This window comes from Hippocampus bargibanti, linkage group LG16, assembly GCF_051943395.1.
Source record: "Hippocampus bargibanti isolate YZ-2025 linkage group LG16, ASM5194339v1, whole genome shotgun sequence".
In the NCBI taxonomy this organism is placed as follows: Eukaryota; Metazoa; Chordata; class Actinopteri; order Syngnathiformes; family Syngnathidae; genus Hippocampus; species Hippocampus bargibanti.
The window spans coordinates 15,769,394-15,783,284 of NC_142749.1; the positions used below are offsets into that span (position 1 = coordinate 15,769,394).

The 13,891-nt window shown below is 44.3% G+C and overlaps 1 protein-coding gene across 1 annotated transcript; it reads left to right on the top strand.

Annotated features, from left to right (window-relative positions):
• Nucleotides 1-1,678: 1,678 nt before the first annotated feature.
• On the top strand, nucleotides 1,679-13,716 carry kl (klotho). Its single transcript, XM_089017647.1, has 13 exons — nucleotides 1,679-3,085; nucleotides 4,061-4,491; nucleotides 5,161-5,240; nucleotides 5,318-5,480; nucleotides 6,275-6,380; nucleotides 7,960-8,106; nucleotides 8,193-8,428; nucleotides 9,496-9,691; nucleotides 9,770-9,948; nucleotides 10,942-11,049; nucleotides 11,129-11,234; nucleotides 12,074-12,200; nucleotides 13,049-13,716. The coding sequence occupies exons 1-13, from the start codon at nucleotides 2,243-2,245 to the stop codon at nucleotides 13,384-13,386; spliced, it is 3,060 nt and encodes a 1,019-aa protein (XP_088873773.1). The 5' UTR covers nucleotides 1,679-2,242; the 3' UTR covers nucleotides 13,387-13,716.
• The last annotated feature ends 175 nt before the right edge of the window (nucleotides 13,717-13,891 follow it).

The window sequence follows — 13,891 nt, forward strand, 5'->3', positions numbered from 1 at the left end:
TGGGCTGATTTGTCTGCTGGGAATTTGTGTCAACTAGTATCAAATAGTAGTCTTGGTGCAACACACAGCGATTCACCATTGCGTTATTGTTTGTTGCAAACAAATGAAACAGGAGTGTGTAAAAGTGATTGACAACTTTGTCACACAAGTACAAGTTTGCTTGCAACGAAATGATGGACAATTTTAACACATTTTAGGAAAGCCATAAATTAACAACAAATTGACCGAAATAGCTGAAACTCTAGTGAATGGTCTTCCATAAACTGAATAATGCGTGGTTGTAATTTGAAATAAATAGCTTTTTAATCAAAGCCGCAATAGAAATTTTCATGGGTATGCATCTTTTTGGGTCACCTTGTACCTTGGTGTAACTGCAATTCCCTTTTTTTTTTTTTGTCCGCCATTTTAGCTTGTATGCTCAACGGTAATAAAATGTTAATGGCCATTTATTGCCATTGTGTAAACATACAGATGTAGCGCTCACTTGCGCTAGCGCGTGTGTTTTATGGCCGGAAAGAGGTTGCCGTTGGCAACGAAAACGATGTGACCGTGGCAGCCTTGATTTTTGCCACTACTCGCCACCAATCATCCTTGAATGGCAAATTTGTAAATTTGCTTATGGATGACTGACATAATGACACCTTTCCCCCTTACACCAGCTGCGTCATGCCAAACAAGGTACTGTACATTAAATATGTATTTTATCATTTTAATGCATAACCAACATAGTTTATGGCCCCACGGTCCATTTTATTATTCGGGTTTGTACAAATGGAACTTTTCATTTTAAAGGACAACCGGCGCCTTCTCACAAGTTGTCCATAATTTGTAAAATCACTTGAAATGACTTCGACTGAGCGTATTTTACAAAGATTTCACGGCATATAGCTATATTTTACCTTTTAAGACTCGCGCTGAATATTCAGGAAGTCTTGTTTTTGAGTTGATGACGATCCCTTAAGTGACGTCACGGAGGGAACGCTCCTGACCGAGAAAGCGACACACAATGCATTTTGGGTACTTTGTTTGGTCTGAAAACTTCGTGTTGATGGCAAAATTAGAAGGAAAACACATAAATAACGCGATGGTGAATCGTTGTGTGTTGCACCAAGACTACTATTTGATACGAGTTGACACAAATTCCCAGCAGACAAATCAGCCCATTTCTAACGGAGCTTGGGCGCCATCTTGTGCACTTTCTGGAGTCCAGACGCCGCAAAATGAGACGCAAGGACTTTGTTAATCGATTGCAAACATTTATGCTTTCCTCTTCAGTACTATTTGAATCATATTCATAACTTGATGAGTCATTGTTTTGATTCTCGAACAAGGCAAGATGTCCTGGCGTGACGTCACGAACAAGGGGACGGGACCTTTGAAACTGAAACTGAGGTTATTTTGAAGTAGTTTTGGGACACTTCAAGTCATTTTTATTGGTGTTTTGCATTTGACTAAAAATGTCAGCCTGTGTTTTGTGTATTTTAGATGCTATAAAACGTTTTTCTGATGTCAGTTAGGAAAAAATGGTGTCGGTTTTTAAGTGAAAGAGGTCTTTACTCTGTTTCAGCAGTAATAAACAAAGGCCCTGCTAGCTAACAATTAGCCGATGGCACAAAAATGCGTTTTGGATTTACATGTACAACGACCCCCCCCTATAAAGGCCCATTGCACATGGATGACTGACATAATGACACCCTTACCCCAGCTGCGTCGTGCCAAACAAGGTACAGTACATGAAATATGTATATTTTTTTTAATGCCAAACCAATGTAGAGTTGCTGGCCGCGTTCATATAAATAACCACAGTCCATTTTTTAATTAAGGTTTGTACAAATGGAACTTTTCATTTTAAGTGAAAGATGTCTTTACTCTGTTTCAGCTAGCTAACAATTAGCGTATAGCACCAAAATGCGTTTTGGGTTTACATGTACGACCCCCGTAAACCACATATAGAAGCCTTTTGCACCACCTGTGACACACCGAACATTGATATTAATGTATTTTTATTTAAAAAATGCCTTTTTGTTTTGTAGGAAAGCATACTTTGTGTGTGTGTTCGTTGGCGGCCATAAAATGGCCACCAACCAGCCTGTCAATTTGATGCAAATGTGCTCACGGACTCTCGTCCACCTGTGTCCCATCAAACATTAGAATAATTCAGTAATCATGATAAATAATAACAAAAAAAAAGCTTCACAGGCACCCTGCTGGATATTTTGCCTCCTCGTCAGCCGCTCTGCAAATGATTGACCGACCAAAAGGGGCCACTTCAATCGGCCTCTTCCACCTCCACACCTGGAGGGGCTCAAACGTCAAAGCGTCCCCGGGAATGGCGCGCCGCAATCCGGCCCCGAGAGTCATCCCATGCCGCTGGGTGCTTGTGACCGCATGGCTCGCCGCTTGCCCGGTGTGTCCTTCCGCCAAGCCCGGCGCGGGCATTCGGACGTGGGGGCGCTTTATTAAGCTCCCTTACCCGAGCGACAAGGCCTTTCTACACGGCACCTTCCCGCCGGGCTTCGTGTGGGCGGTCGGCACCGCCGCCTACCAGGTGGAGGGCGCCTTCGATAAAGACGGCAAAGGTCCATCCATTTGGGACACGTTCACGCGGGACGGGAACCGAATGGCGACGGGGGACGTGGGCAGCGACAGTTACCACAACGCCGCGGCGGACGTGCGGGCTATCCGCCAGCTGGGCGTCAGCCACTACCGGTTCTCGCTGTCGTGGCCGCGAATCTTCCCCAACGGTACCCGGGGGAGCCTCAACGAAGCGGGCGTGCGCTACTACCGCGGACTGTTAGCCCGGCTCAAGGAGGCTCGCGTGGAACCGGTGGTGACCCTTTACCACTGGGACCTGCCCGACGCGTTGCAGCGGCGGCTGGGCGGCTGGAGCAACCCGGACATGGTGGAGGTGTTCCGTGACTACGCCGACTACTGCTTCCGGGAGTTCGGCGACGACGTCCGCTGGTGGATCACTATCGACAACCCGTTCGTGGTGGCTCGACACGGCTACGGCACCGGGGTGGTTGCCCCGGGCGTCAAGGGTGACCCCGACCTGCCCTACCGGGTGGCCCACGTGCTTCTCAAGGTCAGAAGAAACACATTTGAATTTGTTATGATGGTTTTATATGGTTTATAAAGGGGACTAATTTCCAATGAGGGGGTTATTTGTCTTGAAGTTTTAACACAGGCTCAAAACCATCATTTGGAATCCGGAGTCATAAAATCATAATATTGATAAGAAAACTTTTATTTGTCCTGCCATGCTGAAATGTGCACTTTACAGCAGCAAAAAAATTAAGGGGCGGAGGTGAAAGGAAAAATTAAAAATTATTTCATGCATAGCATAAATGTAAAAAATGAATGCAATATAACATATACAATAATCCCTCGTTTTTCGTGGTTAATGGGGACCATAACCACGAAAATTCTGCAAAGTATTTATATAATAAAAAGCCACGTGATAAAACAGATTGGTGGTGCTGGTCGTGGCCAAAAAGATGGAAAAAAAATCCGCGATAAGTGGATTGCAAAGTAGCAGACGGATCACTGTAGATATAAGCATAACACACTAGCTAGCTGGCTAGCTCTCTAGCTGGCTACCTTGCTCCATATCGATTTGATATCTATTTGCTAACTAGCTATCTCGCTGGCTACCAAACTAGCTATCTATAGGATATCCATTAGCTAGCTAGCTAGCTATCTATGAGTTATCTATTAGCTAGCTAATCTTTCTATCTAGCTGGCGATCTCGCTATCTATATAGCTGGCTACCTTGCTACATATCTATTTGATATCTATTTGCTAACTAGCTATTTAGCTGGCTACCTAACTGGCTATATATTAACTAGCTAGCTATGAGTTATCTATTAGCTAGCTAATCTTGCTATCTAGCTGGCTACCTTGCTCCATATCTATTTGATGTCTATTTGCTAACTAGCTATCTAGCTGGCTACCTAACTAGCTATGTATTTGCTATCTATTATCTATCTATTAGTTATCTATTAGCCAGCTAGCTAGCTTTCTATCTATTTGAGTTACTTCACCATTGTCTGTTGTGCAGGCTAACGCGGCTGCCTGGCACACGTACGACCGCGACTACCGTCGCCGGCAAGGTGGCCGCGTCTCCATGGCGCTGGCCTCCCACTGGGTGCGTCCTAGACGGACTCGCGCTGAAAGCCTCCGAGAGTGCCAATGCTCTCTGGAACACGTGCTAGGCTGGTTCGCCGGGCCGCTGTTCGGCGACGGCGACTACCCGCCCTGCATGAAGGCCCGTCTCGGCGCCAGATTGCCTGCAATGAGTGACGAGGAGCGACGTCACCTGCGAGGCACTGCCGACTTCTTCGCTCTGTCTCACGGCGCCACACTTAGCTTCCAGCTCATCAACGACAGCCTCAAATTCGGCCAGCAGGAGGAATTGGACCTGCGAATGCTCCTTTACTGGGTCAGCGCCGAGTACAACTGGCCTGACATCTTCGTGGTGCAGAGCGGATGGTAAACTAAGACGCCGGCTATCGATAAAATAACAATTAAAGGACAACCGACACCATTTTTTTTTCATCAGAAAAACGTTTTATAGCATCTAAAATACCCAAAACACACAGGCTGATATTTTTAGTCAAATGTAAAACACCAATAAAAATGACTTAGTGTCCCAAAACTGCCACAAAATGAGCTCGGAACTGGCGAGATTCAGAAAGTCCCCACCCCCTTGTTTATGACGTCACGCCAGGATACTCATTCACAAACTGCCTTGCTCCAGAATCAAAACAATGGCTTCAGAGAGTTCAGATTCGGAGAAGATGCTTTCTTGTTACTCATCCGGTTATGAATATGATTCACATAGTTCTGAAGAAGAAAGCGTAAATGTTTGCAATCGATTTAAGGGTTATTTATGTAGTTTTCCTTCAAATTTCGCCATCAACACTGTCTTTTCAGATGAAAAAAAGTACCCAAAATGCATTGTGTGTCACTTTCTCGGTCAGGAGCGTTCCTTCCGTGACGTCACTTAGGGCATCGTCATCAACTTGAAAACAAGACTTCCTGAATATTCATATATTCTTAATATATATTATGATTAATATTATTTTACAAATTATGGACGCAACTTGTCCGGAGGTGTCGGTTGTCCTTTAAAGTCATTTATTTCGTACGTGTGTTCAGGTATGTATCAAGCAGTACCAAGACTCAAGACCCCAAGCACATGTACTACCTCAAGAGGTTCATCGCCGAGGCTCTGAAATGTAAGTACCGGACCGCCGCCGCCGCCGCGTCTTAGGCGTCTCATCATCACACATACGCGCCGGGTGACGCGCGCTAGCCATCGTTGTGGATGGGGTGAAGGTGTTGGGCTACACAGCCTGGTCGCTAATGGATGGCTTCGAGTGGCACCGCGAATACGGCATCCGGCGGGGACTCTACTACGTCGACTCCAACACTCCTGAGATGAAACGAGAACCCAAGACCTCGGCCATTTTCTACAAGTATGTGTGTGTATGGGTGTGTTTGTATAACTGGTCTTGTGAGGACCACTAACATTTTATACCATACGTAATGAGGACATTTTAGCCGGTCCTCACAAGTTTTTCATTCTAAAAGCTTCTAGAGGGTCCATATATGCATCTGTTAAAGTTTCAGAGAGGTCCTCACAAATTCACCCAAAATGATTTTTTTGGTGTGTATTTTCATTTCACTTGGATACACACACTTTTTACTCACTGTGTGTGTTTATGTGTGTGTGTGTGCGTGGTTAATGAGAGGAAAAAGTTCAAACGACAAAAAGTAAAACGATATTTTAACCAAATTCATACAGGGGTGAGGACTTTGAATGTACCCATTCAGAAACCTCACTCTTGCTGTTATTTCAGTTTCAAGCCCACTTTTTATTTCTTTGTTTTTAAAGAAGTTCAAGTGGGAAATGGGGTTACATGAAATGTAACACTCGTTCTTCTCTAAACTTATCAGCAACGGTGGTCCTCACTCCTTATCTGGAGTTATCTGGACCTCACAAAACCATTGAAACAGGAATTTGTGTGTGCGTGTGTGCGCACACGTGTTTTTGTATCTACGTAGAACTGAGAACTTGACACCAGAATCGCCAAGTCAGCAAATCGGACGTTGTTTCTTTTGGTCAGCACTACATCTCATTAAACATTCACATTCTAGTTCGTGACCTTCTTCGATTACTTATTTACTATTCTCCGGTTGTCTTGTAGTGTGTGTTACGTTTGTCTTCTAAGCCTTCTCGTTAGCATTAATGCTAGTCAATTTCTAACAGAAACGTAATCCAGAAAAACGGATTTCCGGAGCTTCCGGAGCACCGACCTGCTCAAGGAGTTTTCCCGTGTGACTTTGCTTGGGGGGTCTCGGCCAATTCCATCCAGGTTAGCGGGTTCATCATTTCCTGAATCAGCGTTGAATATTAACTCATTCACTGCCATACGATGTGCAAAAATATGTCCATTCCGGTGCCAGGGTTTTTGTCATTGTCACTTGAATTCCAGAATATTGAGTTTTAGGACGGCATAAACATTTATTTCAGGGTAAGTAACCTTAGAGTCTCTTCTTTCATCACAAAAAAAGAGTAAATTCCTAAATGATATGCGTCTGGAGTTATATGAGCTTGAAATGAGGGCGGCTATCCAAAATACAATGCAATACATACATATTGGTTTATATAGCGCTTTAACAACAGCTGAAGCTGGAACAAATGGCTAACATGGAAAAAAGGGAAATGGAGAAAGATTGCTAGAGGTCTGATCAGTGCTTTATCTGCACCCAAACAAGAAAAAACAAAACCCAAACAAATTCACAAATGGCGCTCTACGCCATCATTTTTAATTCCTGAATAAATTTGTGAAAGGCAGTGAATGAGTTAACATTTGTTAGTTTGTTTATACAAGTTTTTTTTTTAAATAATGGCGAACACACCAAGTCGTTTTCTGACATTTTTTTTTGTTGTTACTATGAGAAACGCAACTATTTCCTGTTTTTATATTCAATCCAAAGCCCCGTGTACAGTAATGTCGTTTTTCTGGATTAATGGGGACCGAGACCGGCCACGATAGACAAAAATCTTATATTGTGCTATCATTGGGTGACGTTAGCGCTTGGAACCAATCAAGCTACAGCCATGTACAAAAACCTCTGAGTCATTCGGCATTGTTTAAAATTCTGAATGTTTTTTCCCCCTGAAAAAAAAACATCCACAATGCACTGCAAGTGAACCGCGGCGAAGTAGCGAGGGATCACTGTAATATGAAAGTAGTGCTTTGCCGCCATCTTGGTCCAACTTTTACCACTGCAGAGTCAGAAAATTTCTAGACTGCCATCTTTAGCATCTCCATATAGTCAGTTCTATGGGTACACCATGTGCCAATACTGTAGATAGCAAGCTATATAGCTAGCTAGATAGACAGCTAATAGCCAGCTTGATAGCTCAGATAGCAAATCGATGTAGCTATGTAGATAGCTAATACTGTAGATAGCAAGCTAGCTAGATGGATAATAGATAGACAGCTAATAACTTGCTAGCTAGATAGCTCATACACAGCAAATAGATGTAGCGAATAGCCTGCTAGCTAGCTAATACTGTAGATAGTGAGCTATATAGCTAGCTAGATAGACTGTTAATAGCTAGCTAGCTAGATAGCCAGCTAGATATCTCATAGATAGCAAATCTATGTAGCTAACAGCTAGCTAGATAGCTAATACTGTAGCGAGAGAGCTAGATAGTGAGCTAGATAGATAGACAGCTAATAAATTGCTAGCTAAATAGCTCATATATAGCAAATAAATGTAGCTAATAGCTAGCTAGCTAATACTGTAGATAGCGAGCTAGACAACTATCTATATAAAGTCAGTCAGTTCTATGGGTACACCATGTGAAGGCGCACCACAGGGCTCCATCCTAATCCCCCTGCAAATTATGCATGTGTGTTTTTTCTGCATTGATTGGGATAGGTGGAAAGCTCCCCCAGTCAGTTTGCGGACCCCAACGTGTACGTATGGAACATGATCAATGGCGGGCTGACCCGACTGGAAGGTCAAGTGGCGCCACCTACCCATCGCAACGCTCACTGCGCCGACTACATCAGCATCAGACAACAGGTGATGCGCAACCAGTTTAGTGCTCCATAACGATAAATTTTAAAATCCATTCAAGACAAACCATCAACTGTTTTTTTTTGTATCAGGTGGATGAAATCCAGGCAGTGGGTGTGACCCATTTCCATTTCGCCCTCAACTGGTCCGCGTTGGTACCGTCGGGCGACGTAGCGCAACCCAACGCCACCCTCCTGGGTTACTACCGTTGCTTCAGCCATCAGTTGCTACGTGCCAACGTCACGCCCGTGGTCACACTCTGGCACCACACGCGCCAAGGCAGCAGTCTACCGGCGGCCCTCGATACCGCCAACAGGTGGCTCAATAGGTAACCGACGAATTCCCGTGAGCTAAATGGTACTGTTGGATTGGATTGGATTAGCTTTTACTGGTCTCGCAGTGGAGAAATTTACATTTCACAGCAGCAAAGTGATGAAAGTAAGAGAAAAGGAAAGGAAGAAGTAGAGAAACAAAATACAGGAGGTGCTGTAAAGGCAGCCACTCTCGCGGCGCCATCTTGAAGTCAAAAGAATAAAAAATAATAATTATATGACAACACAAAGACACAGTCATTAAATTTTAAACACGTTCTCTTTGTTGTATGAAGCAGTTCTAGATGAAAGAGGAGATGATCAAAGCCTCCTTTTCACCAGTGGGTCAGGGATGTCATGGTGAAATGTGCACGTCTGCTACAAAAGCTAAATGTTGAAAGCAAACACGAAGCTGTAGCATCCATTGACGAAAAAATATTTTTTTTCTCCTGTCCCATGTAAATCCGCTTCAATTCCAAGCCGCGACAATTCCACATAAAAGAGACTGTCTCCCATCTGCTGTCCCACGTAAATCCACTTGAATTCCAAGCTGTGACAGTTCCACGTAAGAGACTGTCTCCCATCTTCTGTCCCACGTAAATCCACTTCAATTCCAAGCTGTGACAGTTCCACATAAGAGACTGTCTCCCATCTTCTGTCCCACGTAAATCCACTTCAATTCCAATCCGCGACAATTCCACATAAAAGAGACTATAAAAGAGACTGCCTCACAATCCAATGTCCAACGTAAATCCACTTCAATTCCAAGCCGCGACAATTCCACATAAAAGAGACTGTCTCACATCACGTGCCCAACGTAAATCCACTTCAATTCCAAGCCGCAAACTGTCCAACAGCACCAACCTGGGAAAATGCTGTCCATTACCGGCCCCAAAAAAGCACAATCGCCCCAGAGCTGTCCAGCGATGACGGACAAATTGCACCGACATTCCTCTCAATCAAAAACGGTGCTGGCACATTCGTGCTGCCGAAAACAACGAAAAAAGCAAGGCTTGCGATAGCACTTGCTAACGGCTGCCTACTCAGGCGCCATCTTGGACTTCTTCTCTGTCTTTCCGCTCAGGGAGACTCTGAACTTTTTCGCCGACTACGCTCGCTTGTGCTTCCGCGAGCTGGGCCATCACGTGAAGATGTGGATCACCCTCAACGAACCCAACGACGAGATGGTGAGCTACCAGGAAGCTCATCAGATGCTACGAGCCCACGCGCTAGCCTGGCGGGCCTACGACCGTGAATTCCGGACTGCTCAGGGTGGTCAGGTCAGTCAGTGCCTCTTCCAGGCCCGTCTAGGCCCGTAACCGTTCCAGAGTCTTTACGTGTCTATCTATTGCCGTCAGGTGTCTCTCGCCTTGCACATGGACTGGGTGGAACCGGCCTTCTCCTTTAGCCGCGACGACGTGGAACCTGCCAAGAGGGTTCTTGACTTCCGGGTGGGATGGTTCGCCGAGCCGATCTTTGGTAGCGGAGATTATCCTCTGGGAATGCGGAGCTGGCTGCGACAACTCAACTCACTCGAGTATACATTAGCATGCAAATTAGCATGCTATACATGGTCGTTTTTTTTTCAGTCAAAAAGGAAAAGATTTACCGAGCTATCTAGCTAGCTTCTTGCTAGCTACCTATTTGCTATCTAGCTCCTTGGCCGGCTTTCTAGCTAGCTATGTATTAGCTATATAGCTATCTAACTAGCTTTCTATCTATACGCTGCCGTGTGTGGTGGTCACCGTTGCTGGCTATCTAGCTAGCTATCTATTTGCTATCTATTAGCTGTCTAACTAGCTAGCTATCTAGCTATTAGTCATCTATTAGTAGCTAGATAACTGGATCTATTTGAGTTATTCCCGGTTGAACGGGGTCACCGTTGCTGGCTACCTAGCTAGCTATCTATTAGCTGCCTAACTAGCTAGCTAGCTGGCTACCTATCAGTTGTCTAACTAGCTGGCTAGCTATTAGTTATCTGTTAGCTCGCTGGCTAACTTGATCCATTTGAGTTATTCCCAGTTGAGTGAACGCTGGCGCGTGTGGCTGCCGCTGCTCACCCACAGAAAAACTTATCCTGTGACTGTAAAGTGACCTTGAGAGTTTTGAAAGGCGCTTAGAAATAAAATGTTTTATTATTATTATTATTATTATTATTATTAAAACAACAACAAAATAAACTAAATAACAAATAATGTGACAACACAAAAGTCACAGTCATTCGATTTAAGCACACCCTCTTTGTTGCATGCTATCTGACTAGCTATCTGGCGAGCTACCTAGCGAGCACTTTATTTGCTAGCTATTTGCTATATATTAGCTATGGAGCTGGCTCGCTAGCTATCTATGAGATATCCTTATCCTGTAACTGTAAAGTGACCTTGAGAGTTTTGAAAGGCGCTTAGAAATGACATGTATTATTATTATTATTATTATTATTATTATTTTGTGAAGATTTTCAAGGACAAACTTGCGACCAAAATTTGAATTTTACAGCATAGACCGGGTAGCTACGTGCTTTCTTTTCCAGACTTCCCGTGTTCAACAAAGTCGATCGTCATCTCGTGAGGGGCACGTACGATTTCTTTGCCATTAGCCACTTTAGCACCGAGTTGGTGACGCACGCCAAGGAAGATCCGTAAGAGCGAACGCGGCGCCGTTTGGCTAGCCACCCCCCACTTTTTTTTTTTTGTAATACCCGTCTACTGCGTCTACAGGTACACATACACGTCCGAGCTGGAGGTGCAGCACATGGTCGACACCACGTGGATCAAGTCACCCCGGCCCGTGGTCCCGTGCGGTCTGAGGAAGGCGCTTAACTGGGTGAGGCGGCCCCCCACCCCTCCCTCTTTGAACCGCCCCTCTCTCGCCATGTTCGTTAACTCATTCGCTGCCATTCGCGAATTGATTCGGGAATTTAAAATATGAGATTGAGCGCCATTCCTGAATTTGCTCGTTTTTTTTTTTTTTTTTTTTGCAGGCGGGTGCCGATAAAGGACTGGTCAGACCTCTTGCTATGTTCCCTTCCACAAGGGGGCAACATTTCCCTTTTTGTCACGTTAGCGCTTTTGTTCCAGCTTCAGCTGTTGTTAAAGCGCTATATCAATCAATATGTATGTATTGTATTGTCCTTTGGGACATCTGCCCTCATTTCAATCTCAGATAACTCCAGACCCATGTAACTTAGGAATTAATTACACATTTTTTTTTTCACGTCTGGCAGTGAATGAGTTAATTGGGCCAAACGATTGTTTTACATGAGCGATGTTTTTGTCTCCATTTTGTCAACCTTAGAGTCTCTTCTTTCATCATAAAAAAGAGTTAATTCCTAAATTATATGGGTCTGGAGTTATCTGAGATTGAAATGGGGGCGGATGTACAAAATACAACGCAATACATACATATTGATTTATATAGCGTTTTAACAACAGCTGAAGCTGGAACAAAGCGCTAACATGGAAAAAAAGGGAAATGCTGCCCCCTTGTGGAAGGGGGAAACATTGCCAGTGATTTGACCAGCGCTTTATCGGCACCCAAGCAAGAAAAAAAAACCAAAACCCAAACTAATTCGACAATGGCGCTCTACATCATATTTTCAATTCCCGAATAAATTCAGGAATGGCAGTGAATGAGTGAATAATATAATAAATACACCATTACAGGTCAAGGAGCACTACCCCCGCGTTCCAGTCTACGTGATGGCCAACGGCGTGCAGGAGGACCCGGCTCGCTTTAAAGATAGCCTGAGGGTCTTCTACTTGTACAACTACATCAACGAGGCACTCAAAGGTGACGTCGCCGAGCCGTCTAATGATTACACTGGATCGAGGTCACCGGGCCGTGGACGCTAACGTAAACACGTAGGCGTCGTTGGACTCTGGTCGACCGAGCGTGTTGAGCCATGGCTGTATTTTTATTTGTCCAATTAGTCGCCAAAAAAAATGTGGTTTATGGGGCGGGGGATAATTAGGTCTTTACCTTACCTTAGCTATTAGCTATTTTATAGCTAATGGATAGCTAGATAGATAATAGATAGCTGGATGGTTAATAGATAGCTAATAAATAGCTAGATGGCTAATAGATAGCTAGATGGCTAATAGACAGCTAGGTGGCTAATAGATAACTAATATATAGCTAGATGGCTAATAGATTGCTAGTTGGCTAATAGATGGATAATAGATTGCTAGTTGGCTCATAGATGGATAATAGATAGCTAGATGGCTCATAGACAGCTAGATGGATAATAGATAGCTAGATGGGTGCTAGATGCTAATAGATAGTTAGATGGCTAATAGATAGCTAGATGGATAATAGATAGCTATTTGGCTAATAGATAGCTAGATGGCTAATAGATAGCTAGATGGATAATAGATTGCCAGATGGCTAACGGATAGCTACATAGCTAATAGATAGCTAGACGGCTAATATAGATGGTTAATCGATAGCTAGATGGCTAATAGATAGCTAGATGGCTAATAAACTGCTAGATGGCTAATTGACTGCTAGATGGCTAATAGACAGCTAGATGGCTAATAGACAGCTCGATGGCTAATAGATAGCTAGATAGCTAATAGCCAGCTAGCTCCATTGAGTAAATAAATGGTGAATCGGTCACGAATATCTGATTTTGCCGGCAGCGTTCACCCTGGACGGCGTCAATCTGAAAGGCTACTTCGCGTACGCCCTGAGCGACCAACGCGACCCGGGTTTCGGCTTGTACGGCCACGTGCACCAGGAAGCGGTGGTGAAGGCGTCGCTGGCCAATTATCGTAACCTCATCCGCCACAACGGCTTCCCCGTGCAGGGGGCGCCCGCCGCCCAGCGATGCCCACCCGCCAAACGGCCCTGCCCGGGTTGTCAAGCTCTGGCCAAGCGGCCCGTGGTGGGCTTCCTGACGCTGCTGGGCTCGGCTATGCTAATCACGCTAGCTCTTGTTGTCTACTACGCTTCCAGGAGGCACAAAGATGCTTACTAACCATTTATTTTTGCATTTAGTTGCTTCTAGAAGCACTTTTTTTGTGTATGTGACCTAAAGTTTAGCGCAGTAATCTTGTGTTTTTATGCACTTTTTCACGTTGTGCTTTATGAAGTTACCCAAGGTACCAAAGTAAATCTTATTTTTGATAGCCGACAGTTGTACAGCTGAAATAATTTATGACCAATTTTTGATACCTTAACTCATTCACTGCCATTCCCGAATTTATTCGGGAATTGAAAATATGACGTAGAGCGCTATTCCCAAATTTATAATTATAATACATTAAATTTATAAGGGCCTTTCAAAACTCTCAACGTCACTTTGGTCACAGGATAAGTTTTTTTCTGCTGGTGAGCAGCGCCAGCCACATGCGCCAGCGTTCACTCAACCTGGAATAACTCAAATAGAAAGCTAGCCAGCTTGCTAATAGCTAGTTAACAGATAGCTAGCTAGATAGCTACCCAGCTAGATAGTAGAAAATGTTATCTAGCTGGCTATCTAT